This window comes from Clarias gariepinus, chromosome 12 (assembly GCF_024256425.1).
Source record: "Clarias gariepinus isolate MV-2021 ecotype Netherlands chromosome 12, CGAR_prim_01v2, whole genome shotgun sequence".
Classification (NCBI taxonomy): Eukaryota; Metazoa; Chordata; class Actinopteri; order Siluriformes; family Clariidae; genus Clarias; species Clarias gariepinus.
Genome location: NC_071111.1, coordinates 8,722,101 through 8,749,153, shown reverse-complemented (window position 1 = coordinate 8,749,153; position 27,053 = coordinate 8,722,101). Strand labels below are relative to the sequence as shown.

Below are 27,053 nucleotides of genomic sequence, written 5' to 3'. Positions count from 1 at the left end.
AGGGAGGAGAGTTAGTTGATATGATGCAGAGAAGAAAGGTGGATATACTGTGTGTACAGGAGACCAGGTGGAAAGGTAGCAAGGCTAGAAGCTTAGGAGCAGGGTTCAAATTGTTTTACCATGGTGTGGATAGGAAAAGAAATGGAGTAGGAGTTATACTAAAAGAGGAGTTTGTAAGGAATGTTCTAGAGGTGAAGAGAGTATCAGATAGGGTGATGAGTCTGAAGCTGGAAATTGAAGGCATAATGTTCAATGTTGTTAGTGGGTATGCCCCACAGGTAGGATGTGAGTTAAAAGAGAAGGAGAAATTCTGGAGTGAGTTAGATGAAGTGATGCAGAGCATCCCCAGAGGTGAAAGAGTGGTGATTGGTGCAGACTTCAATGGACATGTTGGGGAAGGGAACAGAGGTGATGAAAATGTGATGGGCAGGTTTGGCCTTCAGGACAGGAATGTAGAAGGACAGATGGTGGTGGACTTTGCAAAGAGGATGGAAACGGCAGTAGTAAATACTTTCTTCCAGAAGAGGCAGGAACATAGGGTGACATATAAGAGTGGAGGCAGAAGCACTCAGGTCGGCTACATCTTGTGTCGACGTTGTAACCTGAAAGAGATCAGTGACTGCAAAGTGTTGGTAGGGGAGAGTGTAGCCAGACAACACAGAATGGTGTGTAAAATAACCCTGGTGGTGAGGAAGGCCAAGAGGACAAAGGCAGAGCAGAGGACAAAGTGGTGGAAGCTGAGAAAGGAAGAATGTTGTGAAGTCTTTAGGGAGGAGTTGAGACAGGCTATGGGTGGTCAGGAGGTGCTTTCAGTTGACTGGACAACTACAGCCAATGTGATCAGGGAGACAGGTAGGAGGGTACTTGGTGTATCATCAGGTAAGGGGAAAGTGGACAAGGAGACTTGGTGGTGGAATGAGGAAGTCCAGGAGTGTATACAGGGAAAGAGGCTAGCTAAGAAGAAGTGGGACACTGGGAGGACTGAAGAGAGTAGACAGGAGTACAGGGAGATGCAGAGTAAGGTGAAGGTAGAGGTGGCAAAGGCCAAACAAAGAGCATATGAGGACTTGTATGCTAGGCTAGACAGTAAGGAGGGAGAGGGGGATCTGTACAGGTTGGCAAGGCAGAGAGATAGAGATGGGAAGGATGTGCAGCAGGTTAGAGTGATTAAAGATAGAGATAGAAATGTACTGACAGATGCCAGGAGGGTGATGGGAAGATGGAAGGAGTACTTTAAGGAGTTGATGAATGAGGAAAACAAAAGAGAACAAAGAGTAGAAGAGGTGACTGTTGTGGAACAGGAAGTAGCAAACATTGGTAGAAGTGAGGTGAGAAGGGCGTTGAAGAGGATGAAGAGTGGAAAGGCTGTTGGTCCTGATGACATACCTGTGGAGGTATGGAAGTGCTTAGGAGAGGTGGCAGTAGAGTTTCTGACAAGTTTGTTTAACAAGATCTTGGAGAGTGAGAGGATTCCAGAGGAATGGAGGAGACGTGTATTGGTGCCAATTTTTAAGAACTAGGGAGATGTGCAAAGCTGTGGCAATTATAGAGGTATAAAGCTAATGAGCCAGACAATGAAGCTGTGGGAAAGAGTAGTGGAAGCTAGGTTAAGGGCAGAGGTGAGCATTTGTGAGCAGCAATATGGTTTTATGCCTAGAAAGAGTACATCAGATGCAGTATTTGCTTTGAGGATGCTGGCGGAGAAGTACAGAGAAGGTAACAGGGAGTTGCATTGTGTCTTTTTAGATTTAGAGAAAGCGTATGACAGGGTGCCAAGAGAGGAGCTGTGGTATTGTATGAGGAAGTCTGGAGTGGCAGAGAAGTATGTTAGAGTGGTGCAGGACATGTATGAGAGCTGTAAGACAGTGGTAAGATGTGCTGTAGGTGTGACAGAAGAGTTTAAGGTGGAGGTGGGTCTGCATCAAGGATCTTAGAAGGTGCAGGATTTTAAGTACTTGGGGTCAACGGTCCAGAGCAACGGAGAGTGTGGAAAGGAGGTGAAGAGGCGGGTACAGGCAGGTTGGAATGGGTGGAGAAAAGTGTCAGGTGTGTTGTGCGATAAAAGAGTATCAGCGAGAATGAAAGGAAAGGTGTACAGGACAGTGGTGAGACCAGCGATGCTCTATGGCTTAGAGACAGTGGCGCTGAAGAAAAGACAGGAGGCAGAGTTGGAGGTAGCAGAGCTGAAGATGTTGAGGTTCTCTTTGGGAGTGACAAGGATGGATAGGATTAAGAATGAGTTTATCAGAGGGACAACCCACGTTAGATCTTTTGGAGATAAAGTCAGAGAGGCCAGATTGAGGTGGTTTGGGCATATTCAGAGAAGAGATTGTGAATATATTGGTAGAAGGATGGTGAGGTTGGAACTGCCAGGCAGGAGGTCTAGAGGAAGACCAAAGAGGAGATTTATGGATGCAGTGAGAGAGGACATGAAGTTAGTTGGTGTGAGAGAAGAGGATGCAGAGGATAGGGTTAGATGGAGGCAGATGATTCGCTGTGGCGACCCCTGAAAGGGAACAGCCGAAAGACAAAGAAGAAGATCTGAGCAGTTGAGGGTTAAGGGCCTTGCTCAAGGGCCCAAAAGTGGCAACTTGGTGGCGTTGGGGTTTAAACCCTACCTGGACACCATGTCGGTGCTTCTTTCAGCAAATCACATCTTATTCCTGAAATTAGTAGTCTACAACTAAAGGGAAACCGCAAAGTTGGCAATACCTCGCACTTTATCTATTTTTTTCATTACTTCCTTTCTTTTCCTCCTTTTCACCTTCTTCCCACCATCAAGCAGACTATTGTTCCCCAGCTGGCTTCCCTGCATATATCCGAATGAACATTAACAACATGTTAATATGAAAGATAATGCAGGGTTAGATGATGCAGTGAGGCTGTAGGAGCATGTAACAAGAACCTAGGACAGAACTAAGCTAAGCTAAAATTAATAAACACATTCAAACTATAGGATTTTGAGATAGGACTGTGCACGTGACTGACAGTTTTATAACAATGACCTTGTACTGAAAAAGCATGAAGAGCACATACAAGCAGAAAACTGTTAATTTTTACTGTGTTTTAGTGAAGTGTTTTTTTTTTACAGTTAAAGTGGTCCCAGGCTGCATAACACAAATCTGCATGATTTCAAAACAGAGACGCCTCATTAGAGAACCAGTCTGCCTGTTTTGCATATCTAAAGGAACAATACAACTAAAAATAACCTAAACAATGCAGTTTTCACATTGTTTTCACATCCAACTATGTAGGTGATGATCCTCACTTTTAATTTTTGGTCAAAACATAATTTGACCAAAAGTTTTTAAAACGTTTGTCACCTAGGTAAAAAAGCGAATTTTCAGATAGGATCATACAACACCATTTTTCATACTATTTAATGCTTTTTATCTCTCAAACCATATTTGATTTTTTTTTATTGTTTGTTTAAAATACACATACACATTTATATTTTTATCACAGAAAAAGAAACACATTTGCTCAATACAATTTCATGCCCCTTGTTACGGATCATGCTAATGTTTGAGCTGTCATATGTCACAGATCACTATAGGTGAAGTAAGAAGGGGAAAAGTCTCAGGAGGCTCCACATGCTCCTTGCAAGAGGAACTTCAGAGCTGCCCCTTCCCCTCCTTCGCCCAACCTCTATCGGCTGCCATCGCTATTAAGAGAAAAATAGTCGGCGTGCAGGAACTGAGACAGAGCCACTGGAAGACACGGGGTTAACACCTTGAGTGTACTGTGGGGTGTTGGGTCTATGGTTACTCGTACCTCTAAAGAATGGGTTAAACTGCTTGGGAAATAAATAGTAAGTGCTGTGACGGTATTATTTTTCTATAGTAGAAAACATATCTCTGTGAGTCATTTATAACCTTAAAAGGTAGAAGGCAACCGTGTGTTGATGCTGAAAGGAAAGTCCCGTAAGAACTGAGTCACAGAACCAGGGTGTATAAGGGCTTCTAACGCACTTTTTTTTTGCTCTTTGATTTGGGTATGGTGGTTTTTGTACTCATTTTGTTTAGTGCTTAGTCATCCATGTCTATTTTAAATTTATTATATAGTGTCTTTAACTGTTTTTAATTTGAATCTTTCAATGATCTTAACTGTCATTCAAACGGACCTTGGCCAATTTAGATTCCACATAAACCTGAAAAAAAAATGTATCATTCTGAAATGCAAAATTGTTAAGATATCGCAACATAAATAACATGAACAACCACACTACAGATTTTTTGCTATTTAAGCTTTTTATCAAAAACCATCTCTCATTCCAGGTCGCCCTGGAATTTTAATGATATATTTGTTAATAATTATTGGGCAGGTTATGTCGTAGAAAATAATCAAAGACTCAGGCTTTGGTTTCAGAAGATAACAATTTGGTTTAATAAAATAACTTTTATTGGTTGATCAATAAAGTCGTAAAGGTCTGCAGAGCCACACTTTCTCTTGACGCTTCCCCATTATATACCCATTCCCCCCCCACAATAGGGTCCATTATACATAGGGTGATGTCAGCTTCAACATCTGGGTTTCATTAAGCTTTTCCATTCGACGTGCCCCAATGTATAGCTCAGATTTCCACATTACAGATCTGCTAGCTAAAGTAAATGTCGATTATATCAAGATGGGGTGCCGTTTATTCCTTAAAAGTAAGTAAAATCACATGAAATCAAATAAAAATTACTCCCATGGTTAAAAAAAAGCTATTTTAACTGAACAACCTATAGTTTTCTATGTTTTAGAAGCTTACATCAACTTTAGTATTAGTACTCATAATGAAATATAAAAAAATAGCAATAAAAATATTATAGTTTGGAGTGAGACAGTATAACGCAAAAAAATGGCCATTTTTGGGGCACATTGTTTTGCTGCATTTGACAAACATTCCCTAATCACCTGACACTAATAGGAAATATCTATCTGCAAAGGACAAAACATTACTGGTGTCAAATTTTGTAAAGATCAACGCAAGACTCACCTTAGAAAGTGTCCTTGGATTGTAGTCCCCGGAATTGTCAGCTCTCGAACACTAAAAACTCACACCGTCGGCACCGTACGGGGGGTACTGGCCTCGCAGTGAGAGGCAGTCCTTTTATTATTTTATATTGCAAGCAACTACAAATTCAGCAAATATAACGAGGTAGATTTATGGTAATAATAGCAAATACTAAGCAAAGGGTTCAAAGGAAAATAAAAGAACACGACGTCTTGTGAACTTAAATTAAAAGTGCATGGTAACACTGCCTAAGATCCTTTTTGTAGTACAACAGAACTCTTTTATACCCTGGTCCTGTGACTCATGTTCTAACAGCTTTATTCTACTAACTAATTAGCAGATTCACTGACACATTTTCTGCCTTACCCAATACAACTCCTATAGTAAGCTGGGACATATGACAACTTAAAACATTGGCCCCTTCCACAACAACATATAAAATCATCTCTCCCAAAATTTTTACGGAAGCAAGATCGGTCACTTCCATGTTTTGTTCCACTGTGTTTTTGCCATTTCTACATCTCAGATTCGATTCACCCCCAAAAATCATTCAAATATTCCCTCCAATATTTTTTGGCAGTGTTGGGGGTTAAACTTCTTTTTCATGTGTGAGAAGATTCTCAGTGTAGCAAGTTATGCTAATCTGCATGTCTTTGGACTGTCGGAGGAAAGCCACAAAGCACAGGGAGAACATGCAAACTCCATGCACACAGACCCCTTGGCGGGAATAGAACCTGGACCCTGGAGGTGCAAGATGTAGCACACCGCGTCACCATTGGTGACTGTCCTTAAACTAAATCGTTTTGACAGATTTAGGTCAAAGGTAATCATCAACCATGATTTTTTGACAGGGCTGTTTCAAAGGTTATAATCAACATAAAGTGCACGTGCAAATGTGCAAACAGGAGAGCAACACAATATGACACAATGCAATATACCGTGATATACTCTGACAGTGGGTTGAGGCAAGGCTCGATTCGAGAAGTGATGCAGGGAAATATAGAGCATTAATGGGATTAATAATGCTGTGTATTATGTAATATTTGTCATGAAAATGAAATATTAAAACTCTAAGTATAATAATTTTCGAACTAATAACGGTGATTAGCGAATCAGAATTCAATAGTGTAAAGTGCTGCTTACAATCTCATGCAAGTTTGTGTGATTTACGCTGTTCGCATTTTCGCAACGACCAAGAGAACAGTTCAAGCACAGCTTTTGGCATATTTCAAAAAGAAGAGAAGTGAAGGTGTGATACATACACACAAATCCTCTCAGAAGAGGCGCGATCAAAATGAAGGATTTAGTTTATTACGGGAGTTTCTGAAACGATTGACAGCTTTAATGATTGTAAAAGACGTGTTCTTTACCCAGTTTGTGTAATTTCATTTTCAATTTAATGAAGAGGTTTTGTTTTTTCATTGTACTTTGTCGCTTCACCTATGCTTGGGTGCAAAAGGATCAAAAATATATTTTTAAATGCCATAATAGTAATTTGATAATTTACATGTGTGTGTGTGTGTGTGTGTGTGTGGAGAGTAAGAGAGAGAGAGAGAGAGAGACTGGTCCGTAGTCATACAAAACTACAATACTATTAAATTAAATTATTTCACTACTAATCTTTATTTAGATTTTTATTCTACTCTTATAATCCTCCCCAGATGAAAGTCATGGAAAGGGTCAAATGATAGTTTTGACAATTGTATGTTTAAGTGCATGTGTTTTGTTTTGATGGCTCCAAGTTGATTTAAATAAGCATATATTTTGTTAATAAAACTGTTCTTTAAAAAATTACATATTTCACAGTCATTTTGTATAAAAAATTAATAAATAAATACTTGACCACACCATCCTCCTTAATTTTTTATTATTTTTTTTTTTTTACAATTCGACCACTGGGTTGAGTTAATGTAAAGTTAATGACATGACGGATAAAAAAAACAGTATTTTTGTAGCAGCAGCGATGAGATGCTGTAATGGGAGGTCAGAGAGGGTGAAGGAAGGAGTGACCTGGTTTCTGCATACTTGTAAGCATATTTTAATTAAATATACTTGTGCATGCAGAAATGTAATCAACAATATTACTAATAAAATAATATAGAGGTAAAGATAAGGGAAAACAGAAGTAAGCCAGAGAAAATAAACATATGGTGTCAAAGAACAAGGGCAAGCAACATCAGCAGAAATAACATTAACAGAACAAGTGTTGGATATACAACATGCAAGGTGTGTACCCCTAGCTGCACACGTATGTCTAAACAAAGAGCATAGACAAATAACCAAAAGACACACAATCAGACACACAATCTGTCTGTGTTAACCATTAAATATTAGGTACTTTTTTAACTTTTAAAACACACTCTTGTAGAAAAGCTTTAAAAGAAAATGTTATCCATTATTTTTTTAATGTAGTGATAGTCAAGACTGCCTCTTTAATTACTGTATGTGAGAGAGAGAACAATGCTTTGAGCGTACAAAGGGGCATAGCAAACATATCCCTCTTCATACATTACTGAAGCATCCTTAGTCGACCTGAACCTTTTATCTTCAGCCGAATTGCTTTACTGATCATGTCCTCTGTTTTGCATTAAACCATGTAGTCTACATTCAGGATTGCGGTTTCTATTGCATTTAAAATGAAATGTCTTTATAGTACATTATAAGTACTTTCTTGCCATGAATACAAATAATGCCTAGTTCTTTCCATTTGTGTTGCTGAATGAAAGACTAGGATTCAATCGTTTTTCTGGGATTTTAGTGCAGAATAATGTTATTTCTTGTCTACATACAGAATGAAGAGTATTATTTCTTGGATCAGATGTCAGTGGTGTGAGCATAATGCAGTTCAGAAATGCAAAGGTGAGATCCTGTGCTCTTATATGATTCATGGTGTGGCCTCATGCAATGGTCTAGAAATTCTGGAGTTATTCAGCAGTGTTGAGTTATTGTGTCTTATTACCATATTATTCTCTCCTACTATTTCCATGGGGCAGCAAACTGGTGAAGAAAATGTCACTCCCTGTTCTCTCTGTTCTCTCTCTCTTAGTGTTTAATTCTCGTGTGAAATGAGCAGTGAAGATGTTGCTTATTCCGTCATCATGACAGCAACCCGTGGAAAAATAATAAGAAGATATAATCCATATAGATTGTTAATAAAGACTAGAAAACCACTCTGTAACTTCAACGCTGCTACAGATTACAGGGCAGTTTAGTCTATTTAATGACTAAATACACACTTTATCTAGAATTCCCTGCTTGTGGGAGGGTAGACTAAACACAGGATGGATTAATGCCTTGCTTAGAACACATGACTTGTCCATGAGTCAAGGTAACTGTAAGAGTTTTTAAATTAAAAATAAGTTAATTATACTTCTTTCCTCTCTTCCTCGTCTCTTGGATCTGATATTAACATGCTGATTCTCCCACGCTCTCGTTCTCCCTCCTTTAACATCTGGCCAATGTACAGGTTTTTATTTCTGTAATAAAATCTATTGAAATTAAACTTTAGGTCTAAACTCATCTATAGCAAGATAAAATTAGTAATTCATCTAAATATTTCAGATTTTAAAATTAATTTAAAAATATCAAGCAATCTAATGCTTATAAAATGAATAGATTTAAACATTTAAAACGACACGTTCTAAGTGTTGAGAAGTCTGTGGTCTCTTAAAGTTTGGAAGGAGAGTGTAGAAGTTCTGTAACCACTGATGAAGTTCCATGTGTTCGTAACAATGTATGGTTTTGTGTATGTGTGTGTGTGTGTGTGTGTGTGTGTGTACTCCTACAAGAGCTAATCAGTAACATGAGACTAGTGGATATATTTTTGGGGCATGCATAGAGGGCATATATGTGTGTGTGTGTGTGTTCCCAAAAATATATGGTTTTGGGTGGGTGTGTGTACCCCCTCTAGAGCGAATTAACATCAGACTCTGTTAGACTTCAGACTCAGACCCTCAGTGTCAAACTCTGTACCATATTTCTGTTGAACATATTCTGTCATATGTCTGATGAACATATTCTTCAGAGGCACGAGTAACCACAGACATGACTCCTCATAGTACATTTAAGGTGCTGATTGTCTCACCAACTGTCTCTGCCTCAGTTTCTGCATGACCTCGTTGACCACCCACTTCTCTCCCCATATAGGTTGCATCTGTTGTAAGCTGGAGGATGGGCCACTCTGAAGTTTCTCTTGTGAGGCCTTACGAAGCCTCTTACATTTAGGCATTTGGCAGACGCTCTTTATCCAAAGAGAACTTACAAAAATGCTTAGGATTTCATCGTTTTTTTGGGGGGATTTACCCAAGTACTGAAGAAACAGACTGTCAAGACTTTTCTTCTCTTTTTGAGCTGCAATCCTGCTTGCATCTATATCAGTAGCATATTCAGCTTAGGAAACTACTTTGCCTATAGTCACCTGGGACATATTACAACTTAAACATTAGCATGATCCATAACATTATGCAAGTAACACAAAGTTTTTAAATGTGCCTGTGCCTCCCAACATTTGGCACTGCACCTTCATCCTCCACATTAATAAAAATGGAACATACCGTATCTTTATATTTTTATTATTATTATTATTATTATTATTATTATTATCCCTGAAGGAGAAGTATGGCAGTTATGTCCCAGTGGTTATATTTCTAAGCTCTTGAGGAAAGATTTTAAACCCACAGCTTTTTTTGGAAGTTTTAATTACAATTGTTTACATAACGTTAGACATTATAACATTTCATTACTATTTTTTATTTAAACTTAACAGTCAAGGCTTTCCCTCTTAATTCACTGCAACCCTTATCAGGTTAACGTTGTATAAAAATAAACAAATAAATAGCTTAACCATATGACTGAATTTGTCATTTAATTAAATCACCAGCTAGTTGTATACTCACTGTGTGAGTATTTAAATCATTTTTTTCTAAAATTATTATACTGTACAACAGTATACACATTATATCTGTGAAAATTAGGGTGTGGAGTCGATATACAATTAATAAAGTGAAACATTATTTTCAATAACTGCTAATTTGCTAAAATCAACTTTGTGTTTTTCTTAATTTATACTAGCCTATTATTATATATAGCCTATTTATACTAGGTGGTAGTAGTTAGCACTGTGACCTCCGACCTCCCAAGTCAAGAGTTTGATTTATGCCTCATGTCTGTGTGTGTGCTAAATTCACATTTTCTCCTCGTGATTGGTGGGTTTCCTCCGGTTTCCTCCCACAGTCCAAAGACATGCAGATTAGGTTAATCTGCGTTCCCAAACTCCCTGTAGTGTGTGTCTTCTGTGTTGGATTGGCACATGAGGTGTACCCTGCCTCGGGCCTAAAGCCTCCTGGGATATCCTCAGGGTCCCCTGCGACCCAGTACACATGATAAAGTGGTATTGAAGATGAATAAATAAATAAATACTTGCCTGTTGTGCAAAATTTTAAAGCAAGTATGTTGGTATTATCACTTACATTATAGGAACTATAAATAGCTTTTCTCTTATTGTCACTTAAAAGTCATTAAACAGGAAAAAAATCCAAATTGATACTAAGAATTTGCAAACAAAAAAAGAGCACATGGCAAACGTTAGCTCTCCCTGTGGCAGAAATCTAAAAGCATCAGATTTGCTTAAATTCTTACCCTGGAAACTCCTTTAATATTTCTCTTCCCTACACACATACTGCTTTTGAGTTCCAATATTTATCTTCCACAGAAACAACTTTGTAATCAACTCAGCATGATATAGATAGACAGATAGATAGATAGATAGATAGATAGATATATAGATAGATAGATAGATAGATAGATACTTTATTAATCACAAAGGAATTTCCAGACAATAGAGACAGTGTTGATGTTGCCTTCAGTTTAAAGTATTAAACATATACTTAACTTTCAAACAGAGTGAAAGAAAAGATTTCAGCCTCCACGCAGAGCTGGATGAAGTAAGACAAGATTTTACTGCAGCAAAAAGAACCCAGATGAGCCAGCGTAGCAATGCTTAGGTTGGAAGTCTAAGCACCAAGAGCAGACTGACTTGACCGTGAAATACATGCTCTTTTTATACAATTTGCAAAGAGAGGAGAACACACCTTGTCTCCTCCCCTGTACGTTCTTTTTCCAACCTTGGTAAATATTGACTCATTATAATCCAGTTTCTTCCAAGAAATTCACCCATTATTATAAACCGACATTTTTTCCACCTTGTACCATACGTCATCTGACTCCTCCCTGTGCTCATAACTTTTTCCCATTATAATTCATTTTCTTTAATAATTATTTTCCATTATCTTTACACTTTTCTTATCTTTCTTTAAAAATATTGGGGTGGCGCTTGTTTTCGCTACACTTTTCTAGCTTTTCCGGTTTGGGCTTCAGTCTTCAAGAGACAAGCCATGGGTAAGCATCTCCATTTCATTATTTCACTTATTTGTCTTATTTTATTTTTCCAAATCTGTTGTGTTTATGCATAACTCAAACAGATTTTCCTTCAGAGCCTGTGCCACTTCTAAATCGTAGTATTTCTGCTTTTGTTCCTCTCACTGACCTTCCTCTCGACGTTGTGCTGGTTTGCTATGTGATTCTATTCTTTTCATGCTCTATGTTTTTTTTTTTATGTTATTTATTAGCATGTAGATGCACATGATATTTTATTCTGTGTCTACTCTTATTAAAATATGTTATTCATAAGACTGGTTCTGTGTCTCTGATTATTAATTTATTTATTGTCTACGTGTGCTGCTATTTGTATGTATACTCGGCATAGAGTAAGGCCAAGTAAACTAAAAAAAACATGTATTGTTAGTTTCAGGTGTACACTTTGTATTTAAACATGTGTGCTTATCTGGTATCTGTCACCCGATTGTTTGTTTTTTTTGCTCTTGGATTTTATGTTGGCTGTTCCAGGCTCTCTCCTGTCCTTCCTGCTTTGCTGTTCCTGACTTACTTCTGCCCTCCCTTTTTACTGTTATATTGCTAGTATTAATATTGTTGGTTACATTTCTGCATGCACAAGTTTGTATTTAACTAAAATATGCTCACAACAGTAACACACAGACAGGTAGTAGATGTGAGCAATTTCACTCTGGGATTAATAAAGTTATTTTAACTTTTAAATCTTGATTGCAAACTGTATATCTTACATATAATCAGTGCACACAGGGTAAAGTGAGAACTGACTAATGCAATGCTAAGAACAAAAATTACAAGATGTATGTAGAAGAAGCATATCAATCAAGCGTATAAATCACAAGGAATATAGTATAAGAGCCTGGAGCCTAAATCGTCGAGACCCATGTCGAGAGGGATGACCATATTGCATTTAAATAATTAGTCTCATAGTTTCTTGGTTATGTTCAGAAAATATCTATTTATTTTACAGTTAAAGTTAGCGATATGTTTTTATTTCTGATAAAGATGTGAGCAATGCATAAGCAATCATGGCTAGTTGGAAAGCTCATCAGCCTGGTTTGCATAACTAAAAGCAAAAGTACAGGTGAGATAATCCGAACAGTGATGTTCTCAGGTAGTTCTCACATCCGACAAAGGAGCTGACGTTCCTCACTTCACACCTTCTTCATCTCCACAGAAACAAACATCATAACCCTTTTGTTGTTGGGAAACATTCCTTCTTTCTTCTTTCGTGATTTACAGGCATTTCTGTATTATCTTTATTGTATCAGTTTATCTCTTTTCCTCAGTGCTTATCTGAACATCTGTATAGAGTTGTTAAAACCTCGGTGATGTTAAAGACACATTACACTCCCCCCCCCCCCCCCCCAACTCACAGGGGCCGCAAAGGCGGGCTAAAAGTGCAGAACTAATTATAAATCACGCCTCGGAGTGGGCGGGGCTTAACCAGTGACCATACGGAGACGGTTTAAATTCGACCTCAGATGCGGCTGTGTGTGTGTAAGTAAGAGAGCGCGCGCGCGAGAGGGAGAACGCGTGCGGGTGGCACAAACAGCGTGGATTAAGAGAGAGAGAGCGCGAGAGAGAGAGCGCGTGCGTGTGGCACAAACAGCGTGGATTAAACCTTGACCAACGCCACACTGGAGCTCTCGCGCGCATCTGTAAGTATTACTTTTATCACTGTGTGTTTCTCGTTTTGCGTAAACCTTCTCTGTACATGCAAACCCTCAGTGAGTGCACGCTTCGGTCAGGAGACGAGCCTGGCACTTAGTGGATTTATTACTGTGTCTTTTCATTTCACTCCAAACTTACCAGTAAGAATCGACTTTTTCTGTTCCTACACTTCAGATCACAGCTGTTCACTATTTTAAAACCTTTTTTTAATCGGACTTTTATTTAACACGATCTTTGCAAATGAAACAAACTGTGCATTTTTTTTTTTGCACTGACCCAAGATACATAAAACTTCTAGAAGTTCTGTTATTATTCTAGCCCTATTTTAATACATATAATTAATACAATAAAACTCACTTTACGTATATTTGTACAGTATAGCTTGTATGACGTACAGTATAGCTTGTATGACATCAGCCCGAATATGTCATAGTGTATAAAGGATCACATGCTCGTCACAGGAGATGTAGCTGCATCGCTTAAACACATTTGCACACATGCATGTGAAACTTGATACACTCCCAGACCAAGTTGAACTAAACTATTTTGCTATGCATGTTGAAATCTCTACTCAACATGAACCACATGTTTTTGGGTTGTTTAGATTTGGATTTTTTTTTTACTCCTTCTAAAGGATTTACACTAAAACTGGTGATATTAAAGTATTAAACCTGGTCAGTATACACAAGTGACTAATGCAATGTAAAGAAAAAAAACAAGACATATGTAGAAGCATATAAATAGCAAGCTGAAAAAAATAATAATAACTGAAATAAGTTAAATGCAATGCAAAGGAAATATTAGGAGATATTACTTCAAACAGACTGCATTTAAGTTACATTAAAGTGCAATCAAATATCAAAAATTTCCCCCATTAAAAATCTGGCTTTATTTAATATAGATATTATTAAGCTTTTACTCTGTGTGCATTTGTACAGTATAACATGTATTTTTGTGTTGTAGGGCCCAAGCGTTATGACATCAATCCTACTATGTCATAGTGTATTGTTTCATAAGGATCACATCTTCTGCCCAGGAAATTTAGCTGCATGTCTATTGCACATATGCATGTGAAACTTGGTGCACTTTTAGATTTCATTGAGCTACAGAATTTTCTCTATACACGTTGAGGGTGCTACTTAATATGATGTCAGATATTTTTGGTTGTTTACAAGACACATGGAATGGATTTTGATATACGCCTCTTAGGGGATTTATATGATTGACACCAAACTGGGCTCAAATGATCTGAAGACATTGAGGATGCAAAATTGCTAAGGGGTTTTTGATATCTCAAATAGTTCAGCTGTAGCGATGTTTTTAGTCATATCATTATAAAGTTACATAAAATTTTATGTCATAATGGTAACCTTAACAAGCTCAGTATGTGTGACTCCACATTGAGGTGAGAGAAAAAAATTTTTCAGCAGTCAAGTCTTTTTGGTGGTCTTAACAGGGCCAGGGGTAGCTCGACCACAATTATTTTCCTCTATTTAGTTGCAATTTTAAATAATGAGACCATAACACCTTAAAACTCAGGTGTAAGAGTGTGTAATGTGACTAATCCACTCTCAGATTTTGCCAAAAAAAAATTGCTTCTAGCGTGTGATTATTGATAACACTTTTTATATAAATAATGTCTTATTTCGGAGAAACCATGCATCTGTTTATCAAATACTTTCCTACTATACCAGTGCCACACACATTGATCCCAAAATAAACACTTAAACTGAGATCTCTAAGAGAATTTAGATTAAAGATCTTCTGAGAAGGAAGTAGATTTATTTGTGTAAGGCATATTCGTAAGAAGACACTAATAATATGTCATCTCTCTAACATCTGCTAGGTCTTTATTTGGAAACATACATTGCATCGGAAATCCAGATAGTGGAGGCAAAATAAATAATTTGTACAAGGTTGGGTTTAAAACGAATTCCAAAATTTTACATGTGGTCTCTTTTTTGCTTTTCATTATACTACAGGACAATAAGCAGACTCCTGTGAATGTAAGTGTTTTTGATGTGTTAAGTCTCCTGTGTAGGAAATGCAATGGTGTGAAAGAAACCTCTTGCAACAAGAACACAAGTGTTCTAATCTCTTATTGTTGAACTCTTGTTCTTACACCTCAAATCGACACTTCATTGGTGCGAAGCCTCTCATTTGTCATTAAATTTGGGACACCCCATAAGTGTGAAAACCTAGTTGCACCTTTTATGAGAACGTCCTCTTCAAAACATGTCTATTCAAGGGCGCCTTAATCCATTGTCCCATGTCTGGAGTCGCAAGCTGGATAAGGGTGTTGATTTTAGTCTGACTGAGCACAGAATCGTGGTTTACTGATAGCAACAGTAACTGTGTGCTGATTCCCATGAGTTTTTGAGCTTGTTAAACACTCAAGAGGCCCCTAATAATTGAAACAAATAAATATATAATATTTATATATATATATATATATATATATATATATATATATATATATATATATATATATATATTTTATCATATTTATTCTTAGATGAACAAGAGGATGTTTGCACATTATGACATATAGAGCAATGGCGATGATGTCATAGTCATGTCATCATTGTGCTGAGGTCATAGTGCTTGTGCCCTTATAAATAGATAGTAAACTTTAAACTTAACCTTAATTTAGGTTTCCTCTTGGCACCCATTGTGTGCCTTAAAAACAACACAGAAGGAGGCTTTGTTTTTTTTATGGTACTGTCTTTGCTATTTTTTTGAAACCCCTGGTGTTGTGTCTTCACTAAATCTTGGACAAATTGCAAAAAAAAAAAACACCTATAAAAACTATAAACTCACTTCGCTTGGCTTTCCTAAAAAAATTAACTCTAAATTAAAACTAATAAAAAAAAGAGCTTCCTAGTACCCTCTGTGACTGTCCTGAAGACGGTAGTCATATCGAAGCACAGCAGACAAACCAAGCGACTATGTGCGCTAGATATATAGTGAACATAATGTAACCAACTACCTAAAGAATTAGGACAAATGAAATGCAGACTGTTGGAAGTGTGTCTGTGGTCGCTGACTTACAGCAGCTGAACTGCATTACTGGGAGATGTTGCTGTTTGGTCATGGTTTGGTAATTAGGATCCAAGCACTATGACATCAGCACAATGACTACATGACTGTGACGTCATCACCATTGCACTGTTAATGTATGTTTTAATTGTGCTGATGTCATAAATGTGCGAGGCCCTCTTCAAACTTGGTACACGTCTAGATCTCATTGGGCAAAACAAGTTTCACTATGCATGTCATGGACTCAACTGAGAATTTTTGGGTCATTTGCAAAACGTACAAAAAGGACACGCCTTCCACTACACTACACTTTACTACTCAATGGCACACATTTGTATTTTATGGAGCTCCCTAAGAGACATTGATGGAAACAAAAAAAAAATCTGGGGTAGTTTAGCAGTAGTATTCAGCCCCTCGGAGTCAATACTTTTATAGAACAACCAACTTTTACTGCAACTACAGCTGCATGTCTTTGGAGGGTATTTCTGTACCCATTCTTCTTCACAATGGCAATTTTTTTTTTTGTTTTTTTTTTTGGGGGGGGGGGGGTTGCAAACAAAATTAAAATTAATCTTTTAACAATCACATTTATCAGGTGATTAAGCATCATTACTACTAGTATAAAATAAAGGCATGACTTACATTGCATCCAGTCTGCGAAGAGTTACAACTCTATGGCCTGAATGTCCTGTAATTGAATGTCCTGAATAATTTTACTCACTGTTTTCTTAATTGTATGAAATGTATGCCGAAACTCTACAACAGATTAATGGTTAATTCTGTCTGCTTCAGCTGCTTTTAAATTTTAACAGAGAACACAAGAAACGTATGTAGAATAATTTAGTTAAATGGCTATGAAGACTCAAGTATACCTTGCATGGATATATAAACTGTATTAGTATGGTATAGAGAGTGAACTGTTCTAGCTAGTTGTGTGTCCGTGTGTAGAGTAATGTGACCGTATATGGTAAAGTAAGCTGGGCCTAGACAGTGTGGCCCCACTGTTTATATGCTCAAGAGGAGCCCCCTAATAAGACACAGATGTTGGGGGAATGTGTAGAAATGTATGGGGGATATTATTGGGGGTCAAATCATATCCTCCCGAGACACAGCAATTCATTTTTGTACTTTGTGGGGGACATAATACTGTGATCTTTATTTTAAACACCATGCATGCAGTATGTTTCTTTCCTAATGTACTGTGGAGAGTACATATTGGGCTTTCTATTGATTTCACACAAGTGGGGGTGTGGCCAACAGATCACATGTTCTGTTTTTCTAAATTGGTGGCAATTGCAGCAAGCACATACTATGGGTCTATACTCAAACATAATAAGCAGGTGGGGATTGGAAGAAATGCTGTTGTTTGCATGGCAGGGTCACTACCAGGAGGGTCCCACCTATACCTACACCGGTATTTCACCTGGGGTGGGCGATATGGCTAAAAAACTGTATCACGATATCAGTGTTTCATATCGGTCAATATCGATAACTATTGATATTTTTATGACCCATTTAAAATAAGGACCAGGAGAAAAATATATTGCATTTAAACATTTTTATTTTAAACTTAACCTTTCTGTGATCATAGTCCCCTCAGTTATTAAGACAGAAATGTCAATAACCATGGAAAACTCAAATAATTAAAATGTAAACATAAGTCTAAAGTCACAATGAACACTTAACAATTATCTCTTAACATTTAAGGTGCAAAATGAAAGAAAATGTAAGAAATGCTTAATAAAGTATAATAAAATAGTGCAAAGTGCATTTTCTGCTTTTGAAGAGGAATTCAGCAGACCAGCATAAGACCACGACATGGTGATAACCAAACGTGGTACTGTTACATGATCGTTAGTGTATCACTCCCTACATTGCTAGTTTACCAGAGAGCGAGTGCCTTTGTTAATGCAACTGTCACGGGCAACCGAAAGCGGACCAGAAGACTAGCAGTTAGCCCTTGTAGCGTGGGTGGTAAATCCAAACGGAAATAGCCACGCGAGTCATTGTAAGAACTCTCTCATGCCGAGAGCAAGAGTTTACTCAATTATACCCGCTGTTGCAGGAGAGAGGTTGATTTTACGGCAGCTGATTACGGAAGTGTAGTCCAGTGCGGGCAATGCAGTCCAATGTGCGTGAACCACTACGGAAATGTGAGATGAGCTGGACTATAGAGCCTGAACCTGTTTTCTTTTAGTAGTTTTTGGTTTGATTTAAGTACGGAATCCGCCCGGAAGTTTGTAATATAGCCTGACAACGCAGAAAATAAAAGAATGGACATGCATCGACTCGTTGGGCATGCATCGGCTCTCATCATTGTATGGGCATGAATTAATGGGCTGTTGCGCTGCCGTAAGAAACGACAAAATAAAGCGGGGAAGCTAACACCGCGTTCTAGCACACACTCAATCAGGAATTGGACCCAAAATCACATAAGATCCGGCAAAGCGTCGGAAACGGCATGGGCAGACTCAATGACTGAGCGATGTGAAGCGCCATCTTGTCTCCTTTTATACTCCCTGAGTCGCGACCGTACTACTTCAGGGTCCTAGTGCCGGTCGCGGAGAAAGTGCGCATGATGGCAACCAAACTAGCTTCGCGACCTCTGTTTTCTTCCGACAAAGAATAAGAATTATCGCATGTTTTATTGAACACATTTTTTATTGATATTGATCACGTGTCTATCGCGATACATATCGTTATCGTTTTATCGCCAAGCCCTAAGTGACAGTCAACAGAAGAGAGGCACATCAGAGATGATAGTCAGGAAACCCTGAGAGATTGCTATAACAAAATGGCTGGACAACAAGAAAAGTCCTTTGGCATCTTCCATCCATGGAATAGAGCCTTAGTGTATTTGCCCAAGTTGGATAACAAACGACAAGCGCCATGTTACTGGATCTATACCTGTTGTTGTAACAGAGTTTAATAAAAACATGGGCGGAGTGGACCACATGATCAGCCTCTATCCAATGTCAAGCTGCACAAGGAAATGGACTGTCCCCACCATCCTATGTTGCTTTGATCTGGCTGCCACGAACAGTTGGCTCCAGTACAAATCAGACCACCAGGCCTCTGGGAAACTGGCAAAAGACCAGCCTTTTTTATACATATGTATCTTATTAGGGACCAAGCACTATGACATCAGCATTATGTCATCATAGTGTGTAAAGAGCCCTATGGTTTTTCTAGGATTTTTTTTTTCACCATTTTGGGCTATGCACCATTTTGGGCTATGCAGCAAAATCTTGTGTGAGATTTTCTGCCATCCTAATGGTTTTAATGTCTGCCAATTTTTACGTTTTTGAGCATGTTGATACCCCTATATCAACATATATATGAATAATAGCTCTTTAAGCTCAACAAATTTCACATGGCATGTCATGGGCTCAACTTAACAGCAAGTCAATTATTTTGTCTGCCAAAACACACCATAAGGAATTTAATACACTCTTCCTAGGGAATTGCACAATTGACATCGAACCGGGCCTTCGTTATCTAACGACATTGAGGAAGCAAATATTTGATATTTCAAACTGGTCAGCTGTGCTGATACCTTAAACATACACCAAAAATTGGTCAAGAACCTTCTGAGGAACATCCTGTTCAGTGACATCACACTGAGTGACATCATAGCTTTGCCCTGGTGGTGATGGCGCAGGGTGCTAGGGCCCGCTTATTGTTGCTTCCAACTTTATTTCTTATTATATTATATCATAATTATATAACTATATTACTAAATAGAACTAAAATCCATTGTACTTCCTTAGACAAAGCAAGACCCAGTGTCCATTACAAGGGACATTTTATAACTAATAAATGAATGGCAGTTTTGAAAAAAAAATCTGTGAGACATGTTTCTGATTCTCACAGATTTAAGTTATTTAAAAAAAATGTAAATATGAAAACTTTACCAGGAGGATATGGAAGGAGAAGAAAGGTTAGAGAGGCAGTTGCTTTGTTCTGGAAATAAAATCTGAGCCTTCGAGTGATCGCTACAACATATTATTATTATTATTATTATTGTTAATATGACTTTGTAAAGTGTGAGGTACTGATTATGATTAACGAAACTAATTGTGAAAAACATTTATTGTAAACAGATTAATGGACTTTGAGACACAGAGAGAAAAACCACAAAATGCAAGGAAAGGATTCTTAAAGGCAAACAGGAAGTCAGTAAGAAAACAAGTCGCATCACCGCCAGGTTCGCAAGTCGCAGAGGAACTGTCAGCAGAATCAGGGTTTGTGCAATCCTCCTCATATACGCTCCGCCCTCACTCTGGAACTGGAATGGACTTTTTTTTGCAGAGCAGAAGTAGATGGAAAATCACATAAAGAGTTAATCAGAGTGGCATCATAGCAAAGCCTCTTCAACGCTACACATGTTCGGCTGTGGCCTACCCCAACAAAAAGGAACTGCCACAATGCGGCGTTATATGGATTACCATTTAACCAGGTTACTAAACTCCTGACTGGATGTTATTTGATTAAAAGAAAAAATGGCACGGTCTAGAACCCAACCCATCCTGCCTGTACTGCTATAGGGGAAAAAACTACATACCACAGCATAAAAAATGATTGAGGTGATTGAAATATGACATGTAGTCAAAATAGTATGTGGACCCAAAAGTAGAAAAAAAAAAAATAGAAATGAAAACATTTACACATAGTAAAGGGAATGCAAGTAAGATCCAGCCATAGGGAAATAACCAAAGACTGACAATCAAAGTGCACAAGTTAAAAACAATGTTTTGTGAATTTGTTTAATTTTTTTCTGTATCTAATCCCACAACTACCAAAAACTGGGAATCCAAAAAAAGTAGGAGTAGTGATATTGCGAATAATTATGACCATGTAAAATAGGCCTGATCATAAAAATGGCTAGCTCTAAGAAATAACCATGTCCGCAAAAATTTAGACAGATTAAAAGGATGTGTAACTGTTGGCTCAGTGGTGTGTGTTATGTGTGCATACATTCTGACTAGATATTTTAGCGGTGATGTGTAATTTAATTTCTTATGTATACAATAACATGCATGTGCGGTAGGTACAAATATACGTATTGTCAGTAAGAAGAAAGCATTGTACAAATTATAATAACTATATTTACAATCCTGGATGTAAACTGTGATGCATGGGGCAGAGAATACTGTTAATTGGAATGTAAGGATTACATCTGGTAGACAAGTCAGTTCCTGTAATCAGTTATGCTGATAGCAGCTGTAAGCTACCATTCCCATTTTCTCTGTTGTTCTACATCTCAGTTTAAATAAGACAAAAATACACAGCATGTTATGTTACAAAAAACTCTCAAAGTACAGACTCCTTCAAGTATATTCTTGTATATACTGTTGATCATTACCATAACTATTGATTAGATATATTACTCTATTTATATTACGATCAATTATAAGACTCTCTTCCCCCTTCCCCTCCCCATTTTTTTTTGGAACAGCCTGAATCTACCTCATCAGTGAAGAACCAGGGAGGATGAGATCATTGGCCACAATGCAAGCATACAGTCTGACGCAGCCATTTGGACTTCAAACGCACACTCAACAAAAGACTACTTCTAGCAATGCATTTATCATTTCTCCGCAGGTGCAATATTATATTGCGCAACAAAGGGTTGCTAGGCAACAACAGACTCCACAGTCCCATGGGTTATGTCAAGGCCAGGCTTCCACCCAGACAGTTTCAAGTTCATCTAATTTGAAATCAAGAGAGATGCCTCAAGGACTGGTTACAGACTCGCAGTTGCATCACAAAAATACAGCTTCAACTTTATCAAACGGACAGTTTGTATCTTGGCCAGCTGTTCAGCATGGGACCCCCACTCAAAACCTGAGCCACCATCCACAGGCCACGAATAGAAATCCTGTTCCCCAGACCTTAAACGGAAATCCTCAGCAGAATGGTAATATGCCACAGATGCCCAGTGATGCACCTGCATCTTGGCTCATTTCTGCTTTTAGCAATAGATATTCTCCAACTCAGCAGAATAACCAGACCTATCAGTCAGTTCTACCTCAGTGCCAGCCTTCAAATGGACATCAAAGAACGCATATTCGCCATCAACCTGCAGTTCAGCTACAACAAACAGATCTGTCTGTTCGGACTGTGTCTAATCAGGCAGCTCAGATTCACAATCAAGAACAGATAAGATTAGGACAAGAAAACAGTGCTTCATATAGCACTTATGGGCACTTCCCCTCCCAATCACAAAGACTCATTACTCATCAGACAGGTCAAAGCCCGCCGGTCTATAACGCATATCAAGTTCAACATGCATCTCAAATCCAACATCATCCTTTATCAAACAGGATAGAAAACACTTCTGCCAATTATAATCTTGTAAAACTCAATGGGAATATGCATCCAAACCAACCTTACCCACCATCATACACATCCCAGCATTTGATTTATCAAAGCCAAAGTATGCAGCAAATTTCAGCATTAGGTCTGCCTCAGGAACAAGTCCAGCCACAGACTCAACTGCAACAACGCAACACTGTACAGGATTCCTGCCATCAAAGCAACCCATACCACACTATTACACTGGCCAGTCAAGGGAACACACAGCCACAAAATTTACAATCAAATCACATTGTTACTGGGCTCCCTAGTTCCTCCCAAAGAACAATATCTACCAGTACAGCAACAAGGAAAGTACCACCACCCGTCTATACAGAATCCTCCGTCAACCACTCACATGTCACTTTAAACAATTTGCTAATGGACAACACACAAGTGCCTCCTCAAAGGTATGGCATTAATACTCTTGCCACACCAGAGCAAACATCTAGCCATGTTACCACTAAGGCAAGCTATTCTCAGGCAACAGAATCTGCTTCATACCTTAATGCTCTTGCCATTTTAAAGAACAATCAAGCACTTCAGAGAGTGACTGAGTACCAAATGCTTGCCAAAAGAACAGCCATCTCAACAGAGACTGGACAGAACCAATTAAATGTACCTGATGTTCAAAGTTCAGAAAGTATGCGGAGCAGAAGATTGCAGACAAACACAGAGACAAAAGATGGACATGAAAGCAATACCAGACAACCGACTAGAGAGATGCAGTATATTGAGGACACAACTGAAGCTCTGGAGCTGGCTCTAGCACTGAATAATCTATTTAGACAATCCAACAAAGCAGTCGCTGTAGTTCCACCAATTTCTCAGCAAGTCCTCAGTCCAGAAAACAATGATCCTGTCACAAGTTCTCATGACAGCCTTCTGTTTAAGATCAACGCTGCTAAAGAGAACAAGAATGTAGAGGAAGAGTCAAATGCATCAAGTATGCCTAAAGAGACTACTGAGGAATTTGTGCAGTTGGTTTCAGTACCACCCCCTGAAACACAGAAACATAAACTTAAAGATGGATCAACAGTTGACAGCCAAACACCCAACACTCAAAGCACGGAGGTTCCTCCATGTAAAGCTGGCTCTACCACATCTCAGAGTTGTGTATGCTGTTTAGATTTGACATCAGAAAGTCCAGAGGATCTCAACAGCCTCCAGACTGACAAATCCGATGGCGATGTACTCGATTTGTCCAAGGTTCAGGGGGTTACTTTCACAGTAGAGAAATTTAAATACTTGATAAAGATTGTCGAGAGCGCTCTAAGAGGATCAGTAAAGGAGCCAGTAGTGGATTTTGAAAAGTGCCTCATAGATCTCTACTGGGCTGGAAACAGAGAAGAATTAGATAAAAAAATGCATACATTTCCTGCAAATTTGTGCGATTTTCTTTGCAGTGTGTCCACAAAAGAAATGGAAACTTTGCAGTTCCTTTCACACACATGCTTAGAGAGGTTGGAGCGTTTTTGCCACATTCTGAAACATGACAAAGTCCTACCCACTGAGGAGTTTAGATCCTCATGGTTGAATGTTAATGGACAGCCAGCTGATATAGAAAATCTTCTTGCAGAGCCAATTTCGGAATTTAAGCTACCTGATTATGTATCACTTGAAGGCTTTGAGGATCTTGACATCTATTTAGAGTCTGAACCATCTACAAACATGAACCCTGCAAATACCAAGTGCCAGAACGACAACATTATGACCAAGGAATCTGCAGACTGTAAAAGTAAATCTAAAGTAAATAAGCAAGAAGATGAAAATCTGGAAAAGAATCAACAGCAGGAAGAAAATACGAACTTTGAACAATCTTTACACTCAACTGAAACTGAAGGTATACTGATTGAAAGCGAAAGCACAGCAGAATGTGAACAAGTCTACCAAGATGCATTTGAAAATATCACTTCTCCCTCTGAAGGTATTGAACTGTTGGATCTTTCTCATGATTCTGATTCCAGCAACGACTCCCAATCAATCCAAATATCACTTCTGTCATCTGATGATGCTAAAGCAATTTTTAAAGAATGCTTTGGTTCTGACTGGCAACAGCCTTCTCAGTTGTGCCAAGATGTAACAAAGGTTTTAGTAACCCCAGACAAGAAGTCTTTCTGCAACTCTGCTAATCAAATCAAATTCACTTGCCCCCATGTGACTGACTTTGAAGGGGATGGTGAAAATTTTTGCCCCAAGTGCTGGGAAGAGACACCTTTACTGGATCTAGACCTGGAAGAAGCTCTGTTTAGCCCAGAGTGTGGTAGTCCTGAGTCTTCGAAACAAAGTGATGATGAACAAATCTGTAGTCCACCTGGATCAAATTCTACTGCACTGTCGAAAAGTAGCAGTGTTACTGATGCACCACTTGCAACAGTCAATATAGATGAAGTGACCATCTTTGAATCTGAACCCAATCCAAGTGATAAAGTAGTGAGCTGTAGCCCCGGGTCTGGTAAATCACCATTTAAAGAACCACATGCACCTGTGAGCACTGAAAGCAGTATCTTCACCTTACCAATTGATAAAGTAGCCTGTGAGACTAATGGATCGGTGGGACCAGAGTTAGCCAAGGACATGTCTGACTCACAAAACGCTAAAAATCTAGTTATTCCAGAACAAAACAAGACCAAAAGAGACAAAGTTTTTCCACCAGAAAGTCCACCATGCAAAAAGTTAAAAGTAGTCGAAATAAGAGAAATTCCTGCAAATGACCTTTTTATTGATGTGACCACAAAAGCTATCTCCACAAAAAAACAACCAAGTACACTTGGTGTTACTTTAGCCGAAGATGGCCAGCATTGCAAAGATGTAAGAAAAGAGAAAGTTGAAGAAAGAAAGCTTCCAATCAAGCTGAAAATTCTACTTCGATGTGAACAGTCTGGCAAACCAGACCCACATGTAAATGTGTGCTCAGAGAGTAGCAGGGACTCAGCAAATTCTTCAACCTATGCAGTTACGACGAGTATCACCAAACCAGATCCTACTTCGCCTAATTCAGGACAGATCTGTAGCTCAACATCTGGGAAGCCAGACAGTCAGGTGCTGACCAAAACATCAAGAAAAAAAGTTTCTCCCCCAAGATTTCCACCATGTAAAAAGTTAAAGAATAAAAACGTTATGTCATTACCTTCTGAAGATGACCTTTTCACCCCTGATATTGTGGTCAAAAAAGCTAGCTCCCCAAAATCACATTTGCATGATCTCCTCAGCTTTCTCAACTCTACTGAAGGTGAACAGCATAGCAAGGATAAATTTGGAAAAAACATGGAAAGGAAAAAGCCATGTGCTGTCAAGTCACAAGTGCCAAACCTTATTTATCAGCAAAAAGGACCAGCTGTTACATTAAGTTCTGAGAAAAACAGGGAGAAAGTAGATGGTACAACAAAAGAAACTGGACAGAACAAGGAAACAAAGCAGAGATTTGCCCTGTATGGGTACAATAACAACAACCGGAGCAAAAATATTCACCAACACACCTGCAACAGGGCAAAGCCAGCCACGGCTCCTGTTTACGTCACCGTTTCAGACACGTCTGAAAGTTCCATGAACTACACAGATATGCCTACAGCTAAGCAAAAGGTCTATAGCCAGTGGAGTAGCACATTCGTGGAACCAAAAAAGAAAACCTCTTCGCATAAGAAAAATCTAAAACCTAAAAAAGACCTGACTTCCACGACGCAGACACTCAAAAGAATTCTGAAAGACCGAGAAGCTATACGAGACGCCCAAATGGCTAAGGAGGCAGGAGATTTTGTTGTTGATCACAAGTACAAAAAGTTTAAGAGTACCATTGCTAAGAAAACTTTATAAACGTGGGAACACAAACTACACTGGTTCTTAAGTAGTATGTTGCAAATTGACCTATTTAATTTTACTATCTTACTGTAAAATGAGTCATTTCTTATTAACTTTTTACCAAAATAGTCAAATCTAATTTTACTGTAATTTTACTAAAATCTTTTAAAGAAATTTGGTTCTTTTTCCATCTCCAACATACATTAGCTGCTTGAATGGTTGTCTTCTTTAACTGATAATATACTGCATATTATCATTTTAATTCACCACATTTTTTGTGGTTTATGAAAGTTAAGAGAAGTGTTATGCTCTGTGAGCCTTAAAGATTCTTTGTAACCTTTTTATATTGTTGTGATTTTATTTGTACTTTTGTAAACACATTTGTAATAAACTTTGCATGAAACTATTGCCATTTTGTTGGAAATATTATTTATGACAAATGATATTCTTCAATTGGTTGAACAAATTAGAAACACAGCAGATTGTTTCCACATGCTTATCCACTGTGTATACATGCAGTACTGTGCAAACGCTATGGGAGTAATGTTTATTTAATTTCATGTGATTTTTACTTACTTTTAAGGAATAAATGGTACCCCATCCTAATCGACATTTACTACTTCTTTGTCTTTCGGCTGTTCCCTTTCAGGGGTCGCCGCAGCGAATCATCTGCCTCCATCTAACCCTATCCTCTGCATCCTCTTCTCTCACACCAACTTACTTCATGTCCTCTCTCACTGCATCCATAAATCTCCTCTTTGGTCTTCCTCTAGACCTC

The 27,053-nt window shown here is 38.4% G+C and overlaps 1 protein-coding gene across 1 annotated transcript; it reads left to right on the top strand.

The window, feature by feature from the left end:
- Positions 1-12,986: 12,986 nt before the first annotated feature.
- Positions 12,987-26,711, top strand: LOC128534030 (uncharacterized). Its single transcript, XM_053508284.1, has 2 exons — positions 12,987-13,068; positions 21,579-26,711. The coding sequence occupies exon 2, from the start codon at positions 21,614-21,616 to the stop codon at positions 26,288-26,290; it is 4,677 nt and encodes a 1,558-aa protein (XP_053364259.1). The 5' UTR covers positions 12,987-13,068; positions 21,579-21,613; the 3' UTR covers positions 26,291-26,711.
- The last annotated feature ends 342 nt before the right edge of the window (positions 26,712-27,053 follow it).

Coding starts and splice junctions, on each gene's coding strand:
- LOC128534030 (XM_053508284.1), top strand. CDS start 21,614: ATGAGATCATTGGCCACAATGCAAGCATACAGTCTGACGCAGCCATTT.